Consider the following 21,988-nt stretch of genomic DNA (forward strand, 5'->3'; position numbering starts at 1 on the left):
CGAAAGTTTGAGATGCTGGTATTTTTGCCTCCTTTATGAAGAGGAAGAATATAAGCTGAGCGCCAGAGTTTGGGGACGTATGATTCTTTTATGGATTGGTTAATAATGATGCTGATTGGGAGAGCAATGCCATCAGCAGCACATTTTAGGAAGAAAGAGGGAATATTGTCGGGAGCATTAGAGCAAGGCTTAAATTTGGACAAAAGTTTTTTTATAAAGTTAGTGGAGATGGATTTGAGTTCAAACAGATGAGGTGAGTTAGAAGGGGGAGAGTGTAGAGCAGTTGGGTTATTGTTGGGAAATGTCTTGGTGAGGGTAGTAATAGTTTCTATGAAAACTGAGTTAAATTCAGAGCCTAGTTTGAAGTCAGGTTTACTTGGATCATGACAGGGATTATTGTTGGAGCCTGGATTGAGGAATGAGATTATTGAGTTCCAGAATTTTTGGGTTTTTTTATTGTTATTGGACTGAAGTTTGATATAGTAGGATTTTTTGTCTGGTGATTAGTTGTTTTGCACGGTTGCGGAGCTGTTTATATTGGAGCAAGGTATTGGCCAGTTTATTGTTTTGGTAAAGATTCCATAGTTTGTCTCTGTGGTGCATAATCTGTTATGTCTCTTTGGATAGCCAAGGAGCAGTTTTAGTTTTTATCCTTTTGTTTCTTAATGGGGCTAGTGAGAACACTAGAGGTGAGTATGGCAGAAAAAGTATCAGCGAAGGGCAGTTTAAAGGCTGTAGTTGGAAGGTATGAGCTAAATATTTGCAGCCAGAAAATGAAGGCTGCCTTTACAGAGGGTGGTTTAGCGGGGGGGGGGGGGTATTTACAGTCTAAGGATATTAACTCACAACCAACTATTTGTGAAAAAATAAAACTTGTTGAAATTGTAAAGAATATCTAGGATTTATATTGGTAGATACTGCCACCTAAAGAGGGAGATAGCAAACAGCAAGCATAGTTGGACCCAGTCATAGGTTTAAATATATTCTAGGGTAGTGATAACAGGAGGGGGAGAGGGCAAACGGTCTGCGGTAGGCTGCTAGAACGCGCACTCGGGAGGGTAGACTAACTATAGATAGTACATCAAGTCTACATTTAATTAGTGTTGAGCAGCATACATTTACACAATCTTTTTGGGGGTTCTTCTCAGTAGTATTTTTCTAAGTACCAGGCAAGCTGGCCAATTCAGGGTGTCTTCAGGTGATGGCTGGAGGTATTCCTTTTGCGTTTAAAGCAAGGAGGGAGCACCAGGGATGAATTACGGCAGGTGAAAACAAGCAGCCTAAACCGCACGACCAACACAGAGAAGCTGTGGATGCTCAGGACAGGATTTAAAAATATTGTCTTATAACAGTAAATTTGTTTTTTATTTAATATTTGTAAAGTGTTAGTTTACCTACTAAACTGCTAAAGTTTAAAAGGAGGGAAGATCAAGAGGGAAGAGAGTAAAAGGTGTAAGAGGAACGAAACTAAAGAGAAATTATGCAAAGCAAGGAGCTTATTATATCTGTAGACAGTAAGGATATAGAAAATTATACAACAACCCCCCCCCCCCCCCATTAATATTCCAAAACATGCACATTGTAAATCAAAGACATATACTAATGGAAAAAGGTCCGGTCGCCCGGACTTTTTCCATTAGTACAAGTCTTATTTATTTTTTTTGGACAACAAAGGAGAATGGAAGAGCACCGTTGCTGTTATCTCGCTATGTTAAATGAGTTTAACATAGTGAGATATCTTAAAAAAAGCAACAGAGATCTTCCTTTCTCTGTTGCTTTTTTTAAAGCTCCGAATCCAAAACGAATGCTTGATGCTGATAACCCAACCAGAGAACAACAATTGGAGAACCATAAAAAGCAAAGAACTCTGGAAGAGTGCTGATAAGTATCCAAAGGTTTCATAAAATAAAGGCATAAAAAACACACAAACTTCAGAGAGATTAGCGCTTTCGGTTGTTAACCCTTCATCAGATGGAAACAAATGTTACAAAGCACCATTTAAAATAAAATACAACCAATCTAGCAGTCATTCTAATGTCCTCCGCTTCTTGCGCGGGTCTCTGCCCTCGCTCAAGGAGCGCTTCCACGCCCCTGGCTTCTTTTTCATAGGTACTGGTAGTACTTCCAAAAAATGGCGTTCAGCCGAAAAAGTCTTAGGTCGTGCCCCTAGGCGTGCATCACTCACTGTTGTGGTCGCAGTTAAATTCACTGCCAAAGGTATAGCCAACGGCGTGGCGCAATCTGCTTTAAGGGAAACTGAAGATGTATTCGTATCCCCGACATCAGATGGTTGAACAGTTGCTGCCATGTTTTCTGACACGTGTATTACGTCAACCACAGGCGCCACCTTACCATGTAGTTCCTCTGCAGGATTACGCGAACAGGTCAAGTTCACTGACTCTAGGTGCTCCGTAGTGCCATTGGAATTAGCAGAAGTACAGGAAGGAGGCTGTAGCAGAGACTTTGGACAAATGTTTGTTAGCGGAAACATTTCTATTGGGCATATCTCCTCTGGGTCTAGCCCAAACAAAAATATTTCCTTTGGAAAAATCTGTATAGTCTCTAGTAAGTTTATTCATCTTCACTGTTTTTAGTTTATCATCGCTATCATGCAGAGAGCGATAGACCTCTTCAAGTTTTTGCAAATAGCCATTACCTGTAAAATCATTACACAATTTATGTTGTAAAACACTTGTTTCTTGTTTTAAAGTAGCAATCTCAGGTGCAAAAAATTCATTTAGAAGTTCCATGTACTGGAATCTGGTTTTAATGTTAATAAGTTGCCATCTTGCCAGTAATTCGGGATAACGATCCCCTTGTGTGGGCATACAAAAGACCCTCATTCCTCGGGGGACAATACCAAACGAAAGACAGGCTTCAAAATGAAATGTTTGCCATAGAAGGCGTTGTAGCCTCCCCATTTTATAACTATAATCCCTGAGGAGTTCCTCAAAATTCCTATCCACTGTTACTGGTATGGAATTATTAAGACCAATGTCTTTCAATGTCACAAAACCCATCTGTAACAGAGGGTTTTCCACTGGTGGAAGATTCAAGAAGCTCCTACCATTAGAGCGTTGTTGTAAACCATCATTGTCCATTATTCCACTTGCAGAATGTTGCTCCATAGACACTTAACAGCACTCTTCCAGAGTTCTTTGCTTTTTATGCTTTTTTTAAAGCTGTGTCGCTATGTTAAACTCGTTTAACATAGCGAAACAGCTTTAAAAAAAGCAACTGAGAAAGGAAAATATCTCGCTTTGTTAAACTCTTTTAACATAGCGAGACAAGTTTTTAAAAGCAACGGAGATCTTCCTTTCTCCGTTGCTTCCATGCACACACAGTTCTGATGTACTGCGCAACCATACACATGCGCAGTACATCAGAACTGCCGTAGAATACTGGACAGCTGCGGAAGGGCAGCAAGGAGGCATTATACAATGCCATTATTTAAGGAAAGTATTTTTTTCTTAAATAATGTTATTGTATAATAGCAATAACCCACTTCTGGGTGTGGGTAATGCTGGATTTACCCACGGTTGTCTTTGTTTGGCCACTCGGGCTTCGCCCTCGTGACCAAACCACACCAACCGTGGGTAAATCCAGCATTACCCACACCCAGGCGTGGGTTATTGCTTAATTAGTTTACAGACGCATTGCATCAATATTTTCCAGTAATGATATTTTACTGTGCAATGCTGTGTATGTCTTAAAGGTAATGCAGCAAAGTTAGAAAACGCTATCTTATTGGTATAAAATAATCTGTTCTTATAATGGCATCCAGAAGTAGGTAGAACACCAACAGTTTTCTTCCCTTTAATCCATTCCTGGTAGCAGTCCATAAATAATATGGTCAGTTTTTTTCCCTTTGTTTAATTGTCTACAACACTATTCCATACATCTAACAAGTATATCCCATATAATTATGTGTAGACAAATTTTTATAAAGTAACTTAGGATCTGAAGATGGTGTTTAGCAGGATTTAACCCGTATGGTTTGGGCTACTGCAGCAATGATCATTTAATCATCTACTTTTATGGGAAGTTTGCTTTCACAGCTGTACTTTCCATGCTGTGATGACTTGCATTTTGTACATGCTATCAGGTTGACAGTCTTGCATACCTGAACTGAGGTGCACGTGGTGTATTAAATGGATGAAAGTGGTTTACTATAAAAAGTTATTTCCTGTTGCCCCCCTTTTGGAATTTAATTTTTTTTATTGAAAACATTTGGATTTGACTGTTTAGCTTTACCTCACAAGCATTTACTTTAGTGATCCATAATAATACTGTACTATATTAGTTGTGTGGAATGTGGGAAGTAGTGTATAGTAGTGAGCTGGAATAAAACTGAATTGGACATTTCTATGCTGGAGCAGTCTAGTGGGATTTTGGCCGTATGGAGCTTTCCTACAGTGTAGAAGAAAAGGCAGTCATGATGATCTTTGTGTACTTCTCAGCCAAGTAAATAGATAAAGTAATACATTTCTAAGGGTAGAACTGATTCAGAAATTTTATTTTAAACACACAACACATTTCAATCCAGCATTTTGATTCCAAATTTACTTTGTCTTTAAAGGAAAGGAATGTTGAGGCAGTTCGCAGTGCGAAGGATGAACGTGTTCGGGAGATCAGGAATGCAGTAGAAATGATGATTGCACGACTGGATACACAGTTGAAGAATAAGCTCATAACACTAATGGGTATGTATCGAATCTGGGACCTAATGGAAAATGAGATATCCTGATGACCAGGGATATTTTTGTGTGAAATATTCTCTTCACAAAATGTTTTATTTAACGTCTATAGGAGTAATATGCATTTGCCTAGGAATAAGAGACTGTAGCTTTTATCTATTTTCCAACATACTGTGATCTGTTATCTGTGTCTGTGTATTATTATATTTATATATAGGAATTATACTTGCCTAGAAAGTAATTAAACAGTTAGCTTAGTTGTGTTCTTTTTGAGTGCACAGCCTGATTTCCATGAACATCCATTTTACTTGAATCTTTTTTGTTTTTAAATTCATATGTTTTAAAAGAAAACATTCACAAGCACTGTTCTTCCAGTATGTAGTTAATCATCACATTGGGGTTGGCATAATAGTTAAGGTGTCTGCGTTACAGACACAAGGTACAGGGTCTGATTCCGACTTTTGAGGGGAAATTGACTAGGTTTAAAATGGCCCACAAGGACAGCTAGCCTAGTACTCGCCTATGAACCTATTTGTAGACTACATAGAATTGAGGGCTGATGGTCAGCCAAGGGTACAGTTTGATTTTCCCCCATTCACATACCCTTTTCTCCCTGGGTAGTTGTGTTTACCCAGGAGAAACATTATTTTCAAATCTGTGTCTCTCCTGTTGAGCTTAGTATTCACAATATTAGCTGTCTGCTCTCCTGAAGAAAGTGAAGTCTTACAGGCAAACCTTTGACTGCATATGTAATGCCTAAATTCTAAGTGTATGAGGGCAGGAATATAACTTTAGTGCGGTTTCAAATATTGTAAACTACTCTGCAAGTACCTCTTCTTGGTTTTGTATACAGCGTGCTGCTACATTTATTTTCTTATATTTCATTTATATTAATTTACCACATTGATTGGTATTGATCAGACTCAGCACATTTTCTCTAACTTACCAGTAATGCACTTCTGTACTGCCAGTGTTTTCTTTCTGTTTTTGGTTTCTATTTGTGTATGTCTTTCTGGTGGCAGTATTGTATGTGAACATTGCCCCTGCTTTCTGTTTTGTTGAATTAGTATATACAGTTTGTAGAAAGTGGTGATTTCTTGCAGCATTTAATTTGTGTGTACATATTTTGTGTATCTCTGTCTACCTAGCACATGAAGTACAGCATACAACTGATACACATATGCTGTGCAGATTAAGCCTTATCAAAGGGTTTTTCGTGTTTCATTGTTGCAGTCATCACATTTGGGTTATCTGCTTGCAGTAGCCCTCAGTCGGCCTGATTAACAAAGTCTTGGGTCCTGTGTCAATTGCTGTCCATTCTTCCATGACGTCAGGTAGTCAGGGGTATAAAGGATGCAGCCGACGCCATTACATTAGTCTTTCTTGCCATGCGGTGCCCGAAGCAGAAGCAGTTCGTAAGTGCCGGTCGGCCGACTCCTGAAATTTTCGTTTTCGAATTTCAGAACCAAAGTCTTCAACTAAGCTAAGTACCCTGGTGGGGAAGCTTTTTCTTGCTCTAAACCGATGTCAGTAAAAGTCAGTAATTGTATTTCTTGTGAAAAGCAAATACCTCATAAAGATTTTCATTCGTACTGCATTCCTTGTCTAGGCCCTGACCACAACGTACCTCGCTGTCAGTTTTGTGCCTTATTTAAACAACAAACTATTTGTCGGTATATTTACGCTTCTAAATATTTTGGTACTCTGTTCAATTATCCAGATATGGCTTTGGTAAGCTCACACATCTACCGACATTCCAAAAAAACGCAAAGATAAAGACAGAGACAGACCGCATAGGTCCAAAGCTGCCAGCAACACTTCTCCTAAGGTATTCGCCAGTTCGCCGGTACTCTGTGAGGTGCTTTCGCAGCCCTTGATACCTGCTACTTCAGATTCTCAGGCCTCTACTGAGACCCATTTAGAGTCCGGTATGCCGCGAGATGCTTTAACTGTGGAACCTGCGGATGTCTCTACCTTGGATGGGTCTGGAGCCGCTGTGCAGGCCTATTGACTTGCATATTAAACCAATGCCATCTTCTTATTCAAGGCCTAAAACTCGATCCATGCCTAGAAAACAGACGCCTAGACCGCATGTTCAAGCCTTTATGCCTAAAAAACAAGTGATAAGAATGTCTGAAGACCTTATTACTTTAGTCAGGGGTAGCCAGCCTTCCCCCTCTAAGAGACCTAGGACTGAGTTTGCTTATGATTCTTCTGATCAGGATTCTGAAGTTTCTGTTACTCTGATGACCAGGATGTACTTTTATCTACATATGAGGATTCTGATGCAGAGGATTCTGTTCCCTCTGCTTCCCCTCCAGAGGATTTCTCTTTGGATGAAACCTTGCATACTCTTAGGGAGCATTTTTGCTGGGAATGCCAGGGTTACTCTGACTCTAAAAAGAGGCTTAGGGATTTCTTACTTCTGCCCCAACACAGGCCTTTACCTATCCCCCTTGTAATGGACATTGTTGATTATGCCTTTTCGGAATCTAGCTTGGCCCCTGACTCTTTACCTTCTGCTCTCAGAAAACCTGTTAGATATTACAGGGTTCCTGACTCTCACAAGTTCCTTTTTAAAAATCCTACTGCAGATCCTGAGACCATTTCACAGGGACCCAAGGTCATTAAGGCTACTACTGCCAACAATTCTACCCCCTCTGATAGAGGTTCCAGGGCGCTGGATAGATGGGGTAAGAAGGTATACACTTTTGCAACCTTGGTCATTAGGGCCTTAAACTGCCAGTTTCATATGTTGAAGTATCAGCAGCGGATACTGAGACCATTTCACAGGGACCCAAGGTCATTAAGGCTACTACTGCCAACAATTCTACCCCCTCTGATAGAGGTTCCAGGGCGCTGGATAGATGGGGTAAGAAGGTATACACTTTTGCAACCTTGGTCATTAGGGCCTTAAACTGCCAGTTTCATATGTTGAAGTATCAGCAGCATATTATTGGATTGCTTAAACAGAAATTGATGTTGATTCCTGACTGTGTTGAAAATAAAGATTTACAGGATTTAATGCATTCTGCTGAACAAGTTGGAAAACGTACTTTGCAACGAGGTTTTGATTCACTAGAGGCATCTTGCAGGGCTGCTGTCACTGTGTCTGTACTTAGAAGGCATGCTTGGCTTAAGGAGCAATCTTTTCCATATCATGTTAAAGCTAAATTGCTGGATGCTCCCTTAAACCAAGACCGCCTGTTTGGCAACAAAGCAGAAGTAGTACTTAAAAAGGTCGAGGAAAAAGCTAAATCTATGCAAACTGTTAGATTTCCTGCAGGTACAGCCTCCCAGATTTAGTAGGCATTGGCCCTCTAAAAATTGGTCCTTTCCTGCCTCTTCAGACCTTCTCATTCCAAACCTAGAACCAGCAGAACACCCAGGCTTCAGTCCTAAGGTACTCACAGGGCTAAGCTGTGGGGTGCTCCCACTTCTAAAGCAGGGAGTGGTAAGACTCCCCCCCCTCTATGGTAAACTGTCTCAGTGGCTTAACCTTAAATCTTCCAAGCCTTGCACAACTAACTGTTCCCTTAGTGGGAACGACTGCCCGGCAGGCAAAGAATTGGGAACTTATTACCCAGGACAAATGGGTTTTTTAAATGTAGTTTACCAAGGATACAGATTTCATTTTCACTCCTTACCAACCCCAAACGGTTGGCCAGACCTACCCCCAAATCAATGGGCGGAGGCTCAAATGCAGATTCTTGCTCTCTTAAGCATAAAGGCTATTCAACCTGTTGCAGAAGAAGAACAGGGACAAGACTTTTCCTGGTACCCAGAAAAGACAACTCCTGGCATCCTATACTGGACCTCTCTATCCGAAACACATTTTTGGTGATTCCAAAATTCAAGATGTTAACTCTTCATTAACTGCTTCCAATGCTAGGCAAAAATGCCTGGTTGGCAACACTGGATTTAAAGGAAGCTTACCTGCACATCCCAATAAGGGAATCCTGCAGAAGATACCTACGCTTCAAAGCAGGATACATGCGCTATCAGTTCTTTGCACTGCCCTTTGGCTTATCTACTGCACCCAGGGTATTCACAAAGTGCCTAACTCCAGTAATTGCATTTTGCAGGCAAAGAAATATCCAAATATATCCATACCTGGGTGTTTGTCTAATTCAGGCAGAAAACCAGGGCATACTATTGAATCATCTGGCGTTTGTACAGAAATTGCTAACTTTCCTGGGGTACACTATAAACAAAAATAAATCACATCTTGTACCCTGCCAAAAAATTGTATTCCTGGGAGTAAGCTTGAACATAACCCAGATGGCTTTTCTCACGCCAGAAAAACAAGTTCATTTGACAGCCTACTTCAAACTACTGGCCACAAAGACCTAGCTATCTGCAAGGAAAATACTGCAAGCCTTGGGGTTCATGGCCTCCTGCATTCTTCTAATTCCATATGCAAGGCTGCATATGAGTAAACTGCAATGGTATCTCAAAAGCCTATGGATGTCAACATTCACAGGATCTAGAAACAATAATTCCTATCATACCTTGCCTACGCCTAGAGTTCCTTTGGTGGGTAGAGGCCTGCCACCAAAACGGGACTACCATTCACACTACCCCCTGCCGCCCAAACCTTAACAACAGACATATCAGACTATGCATGGGGGGCCCACCTGTCAGGGAAGTGCATTCTGGGCAAATGGAACCAAAGTCAAATGCACCTGCATATCAATCAAAAAGAAATGTTAGCTGTACAGAATGCTCTGACAGCCTTCAAGCACCACATTCTTCCAGGACAATTAATGGTAAAGATGGACAACACCACTGTTATGTGGTACATAAACAAGCAGGGGGGGCACATTCTTACCCCCTCTGCAGACTAGCCTTGGCATTGTGGAATACAGCACTGAGCTATCAAGTACATTTACAAGCTCAATTCCTTCCAGGAAAACTAAATACACTGGCAGACGAACTAAGCAGAAACCTCATGGACCCACACGAGTGGAAACTAGAACCAAGGATTTTCAACATGTTGACAAGCAAATGGGGGAGCCCAGGTATAGACCAGTTTGCCTCTTCCCAAAACTATCATTTGGACAAATTCTGCACAAGGACCCCCCCCACAAACAAGCTTGGAAAGTGGATGCTCTGTCCTTCAGCTGGAAAAACCTATCAATTTATGCTTTTCCTCCTCTGCCTCTGCTCTCCAAAGTACTACTAAAGATCAAACAAGACAAACCAAGGACAATTTTGATTCCACCAGACTGGCCACGCCAACACTGGTGCCCCCTCTTGCACAGTGCGTCACTGTGGGCCCCATGGCACCTGCCTCAGACTCCTACTCTATTGTCTCAGCAGGAGAACCAAATTCTGCACCCTCAACTTCAAACACTGAATATAGCAGCCTGGCTAATTACATAATTTCTCCTTTACCATCCCTCAGTAAACCAGTGATGGATATCATTTTAGAGGCAAGGAGGCCTAGTACCAGAAAGTCTTACGCAGAAAAATGGAAAAGATTCTGTGCCTGGAACCAAGCTCAAGGGATGAGCACAACAGTGCCCAATTTACCTCAGATTTTACAATACTTAACTGAGATGCTTCATAAGGTCCTGTCTTTCTCCTCCATCAAAATTCACGCCTCAGCCATCTCAGCTCATTATAACACAGAACCACCCCTCTTCTCTCATCCACTACTTAAGCAGTTCCTCAGAGGGACCAAAAATCTACGACCACCCAGGAGAGCTCGAACTCCAGCCTGGGACCTCAACTTTGTATTGGAGAAGCTCACCCTTCCTCCTTTCGAGCCAGCTGACACTGCAGATTTAATCCCTCCTTCATGCCCAAGGTGGTATCCAGTGTGGCCCTTAATCAGTCCGTACATTGGCCAACCTTCTTTCCTAATCCACAGAACAAAGGGGAATGGATTCTACACTCCTTAGACATGCACAGACAACTTAGATTCTACTTGGACAGAACTAAACCTCAAAGGAAGTCTTATCAACTACCGGTGACATTTGCTACAGGGGCAGAGGGGAAGGCTATTTCAAAGCAAACTGTTTCCAAATGGATAGGCCATTGCATTAATTTCTGCTACAAACACCGTGGAAAGCCTATCCCACAGGGGATAAGACCCTACTCTACCAGGACTGCATCTACCTCTACAGCCTTTCTCAGAGGCGTCCCTACCAGGGACATCCTAGAAGCTGCTACCTGGAGTTCTGTACATACTTTCACCAAGCATTATCATCTACCAATTTTCTCTAAATCTAGAGCTGGCTTTGCCATTGCAGTCTTGCAGGGCCTTTTAGCTGGTCCTAATTCTATTTAAATTCCCCCGCCCATCCTTAGCTTTGGGAATCTACCCAAAAGTGATGACCGCAACAGTGAAATGTAGATGTTCGCGTGTATTCACTGTTGCAGTCCTGGTTACACTCCCTCCAGCCCCCTTCTTTTTTTGGATATACCTCTTCTTTCCTTTGCTATCTTCAAAAGCTTTTTGGTGGATTTGCTTTTTTGTTGGAGGTATAGCCTTGTATATTTATAGATTCAATTGCTTTCCATTAAGGGGGCACCTGACATCTGGTGCAAGAAAAACTGATGTAATGGCATTGGCTGCATGTTTTATAGCCCTGACGACCTGACATCGTGGAAGAAGGGACAGCAACCGACGCAGGACCCAAGACTTTGTTAATCAGGCCGACTGAGGGCTACTGCATGCAGATAACCCAAAAGCGATGACTGCAACAGTGAATACACTCGAACATCTACATTTATGGTAAGTGTACACAACTGTACTTTCCATGGCTTTGCAGATGAAGCTAGTCAGGCTAATGGGTCTGTAATTCCTGGTGTCTAGGTGAGGGACACCCTTGTGAAGAAGCATCAGTGTTGCTGTGTACCAAATTGCAGGAATAAAGCCAGTGGTTAACCCCAGATTACATAGATTTAGGAGATGGTCCAGCAGTGCATGTTTAATGATGATCAACAGGCAGCCTGGTATGTTATCAAGTCCCATAGAAGGCACTTTTTTATCTTGGAAAGTGGTTTTAAGAGGTACTGTTCTGTGATTATAGTGGAGATGTAGATCCTTGAGTTCATCTGGGCTTGGTATTGTCTCTGGGGTGAAGATGGCATTGGATTTGTTCATAGGTGTTTACTAGGCTAACGACCACACGGGCCTTTTTAAGTCTAGCCATGCATCCCAAATCTCGGACAAGTGCTGATACCCTTGATAAGTGTAAGCATGGGCCAGGGAGATGAACCATTTACTGGTTACTTGTATCCATTGGAGACACAGGTGCCAAACCAGGGATGACCTTCCGGTTTCCCATCCAGTTGTCCAAGTTGCACTTTATCACTAACATATTTGCAATATCAGCTGGATCAGAGCAAGTAATGCCATTTTGAATATGTTTAGAACAATGTTGTGTGTGTCATAATTTCCTGACATAGGCAGGAAAGGATTTGTAATTATCCTTAGTTTTCATTACTAATCTAAGTTCATGGGAAGCCTTAATTTTTCTGATAGTTTTTCAGTACCTTGGGTAACCTTTTGATACTAACCATGATTTTTGGGCCTTTAGTTATGCTTTTATATTCTAAAGACCTTTTCCAAAACCCTTATTGTATTGTCTAATTTATGCATTTTTATTGTTTATTATATATTTAAGTATCAATAATTCCCCATTGTACTAAAAATCCCTCTTGGAGGAGACATTCGCCCTAATCCTGTCTCCACCGATCATAATGAACATGAAGATAATTCTCTTCCATGCACTACTTTAAGCTTTCAGTGGTCAACCCCCAAGCCTGGTAATCTAACTTATACTGCCATAAATGTTAGAAGCATAAGAAGTAAAATTGCTGAACTAAATAAGCATAAGCCCAATATTCTCACTATAATTGAAACTTGGCTTAAATGTAGCATAAATAACTACAAAATTACACCTCCTGGCTTACACTATCATCTGTAATGACTGTGTAAATAGAAAAGGTGGTGGTATTGCTTTAATATTTCCTATTATACAATGGCTGGCCATTAACATTCAAAAACGAGCATACTGATTTTTCAGCCCAACCAACGTGCCCATTGCATATCGAGAGTATGCCAACAGTAAAAGTCCAGCCACTAAAGTATCATTGAGCAGCTAGACTTTAATCTACTGTTATGTGTAGACACACATTAGTCTGAAGTAAAGAAAGTCTAAAACTGAAATGTGTGTGTCATTAGTGACTTCGTTCCTAATAAAATATGTGGTTTTCCAACAAATCACTGAGGAATAAAGTTACTTAATAATGACATGCATTTCAATTTCTAACTTGCTTTCCTTCAGACAATGCAAGTCCATCTTCAGCCCCTTTTCCCGTTTTTTGCACATGAGGTCACACCCCGTCAGTACAATGGTGACAGTCATCTAGAGGCAAGGTTTAGACAGCAAAATCTTTCTCAAAAAATAAGAGGTGGAGAGATACTTACGAAAGCAGAGAAAATACAAGAAAATTCAGGTATGTTCTGCAAAACTAAAGAAACCTTTCTGATTTTCCTTGTATTTTTCCTGTGTCTTGTACCTCTAAACTGTCTGGACATTACAGCTTTCTTGAAAAAAAAAAAAAAAAAAAAAAAAAAAGCAGCAGACATCTTCCAATCTCCATTGCTTGCTTTCCAAAGCCCTGACTTACCGCATAAACATGGGAACGAAGTGCCATACACATGATCAATATAACAACAAAGCAGTGAAGCAGTGGAATTGGAAACAATGCAGAAGAACACTATGGCACCATTATACAAAGACATTATTTAAGAAAAGTAAGTCATTTTTTTCCTTAAATAATGTTGTATAATGGCAATAACTGACTACTGGATGTGGTATATTGAAGATTTACCCTAAGGTCGGCTTTGCTTAATCATGCGATTAAACCACACCAACAGTGGGTAAATCTTCAATATACCATATCCACGTCATCGGCTATTGCTATAACTACCACATTTTCCCTTTACAACAAACCAGTACCAAAATTCAGTTCAGCAGAGCTTCTTATTACTTTATTAAAATTAAACAATTATAAACAAATATGTATTACTGTCCTTTGTATCCCTCCTGGCGACAACAGATCAATTCTGGAAGATATTCCACATTAGATATCTAAAACTATTCCACAAGAAAAAAATAATACTTATTGATGTTAATGTCAGTTTGTTGGATGTAAACTCTTAACTCCCTTACATCTAGTATGAACTTGCTTGGTTTCACACAACTAATTAATAGCCCCACACATTATAGATGGACATCAAATTCTCTGTTAGTCTGGATCCTAGTATAGTACCATAGCAAATACATCACCACGAATACAATGTCTGACTGTCTCAATGATCATTTCCCAATCTGTGCAATCAGACATGTCATACATTAATTTAAAGAGAGCATGCTTGTAAAACAATGTGCAACCTTTCCAGGTTTAACCCAGAAATGTTCATTACACTGTCTCATGTTTTAACTGAAACTTCCTAAAAATCTTCCCCTTAGATGATGCTGTAAATTAACTCAGTACAACTTTCCTGAATATCCTGAAAGCTTTGCACCTCCTAGGAGGAAGACACTAAAAAAATAATGAAATTTGGCTATCCAAAAAAGACTAGAATGGTAATGCAAGATGGAGAAAAAGCATGGAAGATGGCAAAAATATAAAACACCAGAATATCTTAAACTTCAGAATGCTTTGCAGTTGTATTAAAAGGCAGATAAATGAAGACAAAAAAATTATACTTAAAGTTCAGAATAATAGTAATCACAACCCTAAAAATTCTGGACAACCATTAAAGCAATATTACATCCTGGCCAAATATTCAATACTAACCCCTCTTCCAGTAATTTACCACTTGAAGCCACAGTACAATTCAACCCTTATTTCGGAGATAGTATAGCATCTCTAACCAAGGATTCCCCAAAATCTAATCCTGAACCTGCCCAGCAACCACATCCACTTTCACCTTCAAACCTGTGTTCGAATCTTATACAAAACTGCTGTTAAACTCAAATCATGCTCTACTAAAGCTGAAGATCATCCAAGCTAGTACCTTAAAGTAGTAGCCAGTAGTATTGCCTGCCCTGTCTCAGTCCTTATCCCTCTCTCTGGCAAAAGTCACACATTCTTCTGCATGAAGGCATTATTAACTTTAAACATGTATCAGTCTCTTCCCCCCTCTCCAGAACAATTGAAAAATGTATTCAGAAACAATTGCTAAAACTACTTCCTGCAGGAAGAGTTCCTGTACCCAAGACAATATGGCTTCCATTCTTCCCATAGTACTAACACTGCACTTCTAACCTATATAGATGCTACTAATAAATCTAGAGATAACAGCAAACTTGTCTCCTTCTAGACTTGTCTAAAGCTTTCAACACTGTTTGTCACAGCAAACTTCTACTTTAGATGCCCTCATTAGGTTTCTCTGACCACTTTTCTATGGTTCAAAAGTTACCTGAAATGGCACTCCACCCTCTCTGCATACCTCCCAGTCAGTATTTGTATACCATACAGTTCTATCCTTGGTCCCATCCTCTTTAATATTCTTACTAACTCCCTCCACATATCCATTCAACTGGCCTCCCCAATACAGTACAGAGAGGACTCCATACTTATTTGCAACATCAGGCAGCGCCGCCTAATTGGGTTGAAACTATTCCTGGCTCCACAAAGTCTGCTGTTCACTTTTTCCCTTAGAACTGCTCTATCTCTCAAATTAAACACCATATTCTCATTCTAAGGCCCCCTCACTGGTCCAAATAAGTAATTTTACAAGTTAGCACTAATAAACCATAAGCACTACTTACTCTTATACTCTCTACGATTACCTTGTCCCCTATTGGTCCGTTTTAATTCAGTTCCCTATATTACTCTAGCATGTCCAAAGGTCAGTCAATGGTTTCCTCTCCAGTCCAGCTGGTGAATCTGGGAATTTTGAGGCAATGTTACAACTGTCTCATGTACACGGACAACCCTCTCCTCCTCCAAATAGGTTCAAATATATGTGAGAGATGCAACCATGTAGCCAAACTGGAGGCTGAGCTCTCTCATCTCAAAACTGGTGTAACCAGTCAGGAGGAGAAGGTAACCTCACACAACACAATTCCAGTATCACATAGTCCCACCACAACAGCAAACAAAACACATAAAACCACAAAAGCGAACAAAACACATAAAACCACAAAAACATACTCGGAGGCTCTAAATAAAAATCTACCTAAGCAACAGAGACCTCCAAAGCAGACATCCAAGCAAACGCTACCCCAAAACAAAACACGTACAACACATAGCCCACAAAGTCAGTGTGCCAAGCAGTCACAGCCTTTAAGGCTGAATAACACACCTAATACTCTTGTAATAGGTGGTGACTCTATTGTCAGACACACTGACGTCCCGCTCACCAGGCTGAATAAAGAGAGGGTCACATTGAGCTGCCTGTCGGGCGCTAGGATCCGCCACATAACGAAAGCACTCAGGTCACTCCAAAGCAAATACAAATATGACTCAGTCATTGTACATGCTGGCGTGAATGACCTGAGACGTACCTCCCTCAACTACATGAAAAGGGACATAGAGGAGCTCTCTGATCATGTAGCCCAGGCCGGTATGACCCTGAACTTGAGCAACATCTTACCCTCACCTAGAATGATGCCACAGTATAAAGACAAAATGATCGATTTTAACAATTGGCTAAAATGTTGGTGTCATTCAAAGGGGATCCAGTGTCTGTCAGCCTGGGATGACATGCTCGACAAGCCACGTTGCTTCACTAGGGACGGCTTGCACCTGTCACCCCTGGGCTTTCGGATATTGGCAAAGGCTCTTGCCACCCCCATAGTGCCTTTTTTAGGCAAGGCTCAAAAGTCAAACCCACCTCCATAGACAGCACAAGGAACAAGAAACTAAGGGTAATGCTGCTAAACGCCAGAAGTCTTAACCTCAAGATGCATGCACTCAAAGCTCTCCTCAGTATGGAGAACATTGATATCTGTGCAGTGACAGAAACCTGGTTCAAGGCTCCAGAGAGCACCCCATCACTACCAGGTTATACCTCATATCATGCTTTTTGGCCCCAAAACCCGGACAGAACCACAAAAGGAGGGGGAGTTTCCATATTTATCAAGGATATCCACACCTCCAGGTTAGTGGCATTGCACGAAGTATTGGAGACCATCCATGTGCAACTGACAGTGGGCAAGACTGCTTTTCAGTTTATAGCATCCTACAGACCACCCTCTCAAAGTCAGGAATCCCACTCGGCTTTCCTGAAAACATTGGAGAACATGAAGATCTCTCCGAACACCATTATATTGGGCGACTTCAACTACCCAAACATAGACTGGAAGCATTACTCAAGCCCCAGCACCTTAGCCCAAACGTTCCTGGAATTTATAAACTCAAATGCTATGGAACAACTAGTCACCACTCCCACAAGAGGGAAAAACATACTAGACCTGATCATTACCAACATGGGGACTCTATGCTCCATACCAGAAGTATATCCCTCATTGGTAAGATCAGACCATAAATTAATTTCACTGGATATCCACATCCCGACCACACCCCCAGCCCAGAAAACCACAGTGAAAAACTTCTCAAAAGCGAACTTCACACTTCTCAAAACCGAAGTGGATTCCTTCAAGGCCCCAGGGCCAGTGGAAACTACGACCCAAACTGCAGAATCCTATATAAACGCATTCTACGGAAATCTCCAGGAATGCATGGATCATGCTATCCCAAACAAAATCAAGACCCAGTCATCCAAAGGCAGGCGTCCAGTCTGGTGGACCCCAGCCATAAATAAACTGTACAACAGAAGGAGGAAGCTACTATATGATAGAGCAAAATCCCTAAAAGGGAAGGCATCTGTGATCAGTACTAGCAAAAAATTATGATCCCTCATAAAATCCTCCAAGGCCAGCTTCGAGAGAAAAATTGCACAGGACACTAAAGACAATCATAAGGCTTTTTTCAGTTATGTTAGGAACCTGGGATGCAACTTCCAGACTTGTTCTGAGTTGATTCTAAGCGACAAAAAATACACTGAACCCACAGACATCGCCAATATTCTGGCAAGACAGGTTCAGTGCAAACTTCTCCACCCCCCCCCCCCCAAAAGACAAGTATCTATCCCGGCAGAGTGCAGCCTCCCAAACATCTCTGATGCTCAAGTGAAGGCCGCCCTCTCCAAAGAAAAAAACACTGCATTCCATGGGACCAGATGGCATCCCGGGTCGCGTCCTACATGAACTCCAAGAAGAACTAATCCCTCAAGTAAAACTGCTGTATAGTCTCAGCCTCACTACAGGATATGTGCCCAAAGAATGGCGTACAGCAACAGTGGTCCCACTCCACAAAGGTGGCGCCTCTGCGGACCCTGGAAACTATCGCCCCATAAGCCTGACTAGCCTAGTCTGCAAGGCTATGGAGAGGATCATCATGGAACTCATAAACAAAGACATTGGGGACCTACAGACACTAGATCCTACCCAATTTGGCTTTGTCAAGGGCAGATCCTGCCTTTTGAACGTGGTCGACTTCTTCGAAACAGTCACCAAGGCCATAGATGAAGGGAAGGTAGTCCACACAGCCTATCTGGACCTCGCAAAGGCATTTGACACAATACCCCACTCGGGCATCATAGATAAGCTATCCAACCTAAATATAAACACCTATGTCACAAGATGGGTCGCAAACTGGCTCAAAGACTGAACCCACAGAGTCAGTGTTGCTGGAGCCATGTCAGACTCGAAACCGGTCACAAGTGGCGTCCCACAAGGTTCTGTCCTGGGACCTCTCTTGTTCGGTATTTACTTTTCTGAGGTACAGGCCAACGTGGGAGGACTATGGCTCACCAAGTTCGCAGACGACTGCAAACTGGGCGCCATAATCGACTCTCCAGCTGACACAAACATCCTTCAAAAAGGTCTCGCAGAGACGGATAACTGGTGCCAGAGCCATGGTCTAAAGCTAAATGCCAAAAAGTGTATAGTCATACCCTTTGGCAAAAACAATGTGCCCACAAATTACCACATAGGTGGTAACCCATTAAGTACAGAGAAAGTAATTGGGGATCTGGGGACCCAAGTTGATAGCAGTCTCTCCTTTGACAACCACATTGCCAAAGTGGTTAGAAAGACCTTCTACATAGCCCACCTCATCATGAAAGGATTCACATCTAGATCAAGAGAGGTAATCGTGCCCCTTTATTCATCCCTCATCAGGCCCATCATAGAATACAGTGCCCCTTTTGGGATGTACCTTACCCGACACCTGCAGCAATTAGAAAGACCCCAAAAGTACCTCACCAGGAGAATCAAGGGACTCAAACAGATGCCATATGCTGCCCGGTTAAAAAAACTCCAGCTCTACTCAGTTGCATACCGCCTACTTTGAGGCGATCTGTGCCTGACATATAAAGCTATGTCCAACCCAGAATTAATGGACACGCTCCACCTCAGTAAATCTAAATCCCTTAGAGCCACGCGCTCGAGGGACTTGAACCTCAGCACAGAAATAAATAGAACATGCTGGAGGGACAGATTCATAACCCAGAGGCTCCCTTCGCTCTGGAATAGAATTCCAATTCATGTTAGGCAGAGCACCTCACTGACTCTCTTCAAGAAGAATCTTGATGAGTAGATGGGGGATCGTAGGTTTGTCCTGGGGATTACTTCCGTGTCACTATTAGACAGAGGCACAGTAAACTAAACTTTAAAAAGGGCACAGTATACTCAAATCAAGGGGTGGCGTAAGCCAAACACAATCGGGCTAGGCTTATAAATGCCCCAGGGCAGATAGCCTAGTATGAACCTATGAACCTCTGACATGACACACCTCCAAAAAATTACTAAGGCAGATTTACAGCCACTGAAACATGACTTTGTAACTCAGAACTCATGCTCAACCCTAAATTTAACAAGTTCATAGGTTCATAGGTTCATAGGTTCATACTAGGCTATCTGCCCAAGGGCATTTATAAGCCTAGCCCATAGTTATGTGGCTTTCGCCACCCCTTTAGTTTGAATAAAAACTATGCCTATCATTTTGCTGTGCCTCTGTCAAGCAGTGACACTGAGGGGTTGGGAGGGTGGCCTAATGGTTAAGGTGTTTGCCTTACAAACACAAGGTGCAGGGTTTGAGTCTCACAAGGGATAACTGGCTAGGCTTACAATGGCTCACAAGGGCAGTTAGCCTAGTACTAACCTATGAACCTATGAATCCCTGGGGTATATCTGCAATCTCCCATCCATTGGTCAGGATTCCTCTTGAACAAGGCCAGAGAGGTGCTCTGCCTCACATGTACCGGGATTTTGTTCCACAGCATAGGGAGTCTCTGGGTGATGAATCTGTCCCTCCAGCACGTTCTATTTATAACCGTGTCAAGGTTTAAGTCTCCCGCCCTTGTGGTTCTGAGGGATCTAGATTTTTTGAGGTGAAGCATATTCATCAAATCTGGGTTTGACATGGCCTTATATGTCAGGCACAGGTCACCTCTGAGCAAGCGGTATGAGACTGAATAGAGCTGGAGTTCTTTCAGTCGGGCAGCATAAGACCTATTTTTGAGACCCTTTATCCTTTTGGTGAAAACCCTCTCTCATGAAAAAAATAAAATTTAAAGTCCTCTTTCTTGATAATACAAACATTGACGTCATTTGTCATAGCAGTATATTAGAGATGATAGTGAATGATGATCTTAAATTTCAGTCTGCATATACAGAATTGCATAAAGTCATCAAACTAGGGATGCTTTAGAAAGCCAAAAAATGTTCTCACCAACGCAACTAAAACTACACTTACTGCTACTAATCTCCTCCCAACATTTCTTTGATGCTCCCATCCTTACTAACCTTCAGGCATCAGAAAAATCAAAACTTGAACAATGCTTTGACAAAGTTGCTCAATTTGCAGCAAATACCCCTTTCAGAACCCACAACTGTATACCACTAAAAAGCCTAAATTGATTAGAACTACCCCATCAACTAACGTATATACAGCTTTTTACCACTTATAAAATTATCAAGCATCTATCTGCTTGCCCATTCTAAACAACTATGTACCTAATCTGTCATTATGCTCCATTAACCAAAAGCTCTTGTCTGTCTGCAAACCTATCAAATCTGTTGGGCATTGTCTATACTTGTACCATGTTGCTAAGGCCCTGGAACTCCTTACCTGTATCCATTAGCTCAATACTCTCTCTTAAAAACATTTTGAAAGGCTTCCTAGCTAAAATTTTTGCTCAACATCAGGATAAACTTATTTCCCTAAATGTGAACAGATATGTATTCATACCTTACACCTCCTTAATATCCATTCTTCACTCACTTCCTTACTTTTATCATTTTCTCTCCCGTCTTTCTCTCTCTCTCTCTCTCTATATATATATATATATATATATATATATATCATAAGCCTGTTTTTCTCTCACTTCATATTGCAATTCCTGTTTGTATTCTATTAACTTTAACTTCTCTATAAACTGACTAAAATATCTTAAATATTAAATTCTTGTCATATAACTTTTACCAATTCTTAAAGGAGAACTGCGTACAAAACTGAACGAAATACATTTTTTTCAGCATATCTTGAACTTTTCTGCATTACTAATGTCTCTGTATCAAAGTAAGTGGTGGTTGTGATGTTATGAGGTAGTGCCATCTGTACCAGGGAGAGTAGGGCAGTGCATGTGTACATATACCAACACAGCTAGCTTGGAGTCTTGTAAAGAATTTTAAGCTATTTGACTGTCGTCTGATTTGTACAAATGGTTGAGTTAAAAATTTATTTGTAAAGTTACTTGTGTTAAAAATGCATCTACAGTAGGTCCTGCTGAACAGAATGTGTACATGTATATTAGGCTGTATTGTTGTAACTGATCAAATGTATATGTTTATCAGAGAACCCTTGAAGAATGGGAAGTCTGAAATTGTGTTATAGCTTTTAGATGCTAGCATAGATCTTAGCAAAGCTGTGTGTATTATATCAGAGTCAAGTGACTAGAGGTGATGTCATCCTCTAACCAGCATCTGGTTTCTTTGGAACTCTCGCAGCAGCACTTTGGAACCTGACAGGAAATATTTCTGACAGGATATATATCTCACACATCCATACAAACAGAGACATCATCTGGCTTTTGCTGTGGTAAGACACTCAGCACACATCAGCTTGCCCTGCTTTAGTAAGTAGTCAGGAAAAAGTAATTCTTTAGTTAGTCAGGGACATTTAGTGAGAATAGTTTAGTATTGTTTTCTGCATCTGGGAGAAACTGTCCAGCTGTATTATTTTTTATATATCTG

The 21,988-nt window shown here is 41.3% G+C and overlaps 1 protein-coding gene across 2 annotated transcripts in view; it reads left to right on the forward strand.

Moving 5' to 3' along the window:
- Window positions 1–21,988, forward strand: part of TRIM37 (tripartite motif containing 37) — a 2,575,817-nt gene that overhangs the window by 360,057 nt on the left and 2,193,772 nt on the right. For both annotated transcript variants that reach the window (XM_044054277.1, XM_044054276.1), the window contains exon 8: window positions 4,580–4,703. In XM_044054277.1, coding sequence (XP_043910212.1) covers window positions 4,580–4,703 — 124 coding nt within the window. The remainder of the gene's footprint in view (window positions 1–4,579; window positions 4,704–21,988) is intronic.

Source organism: Protopterus annectens, chromosome 13.part0, assembly GCF_019279795.1.
Source record: "Protopterus annectens isolate FY-2018-M chromosome 13.part0, PAN1.0, whole genome shotgun sequence".
NCBI lineage: Eukaryota > Metazoa > Chordata > Ceratodontiformes > Protopteridae > Protopterus > Protopterus annectens.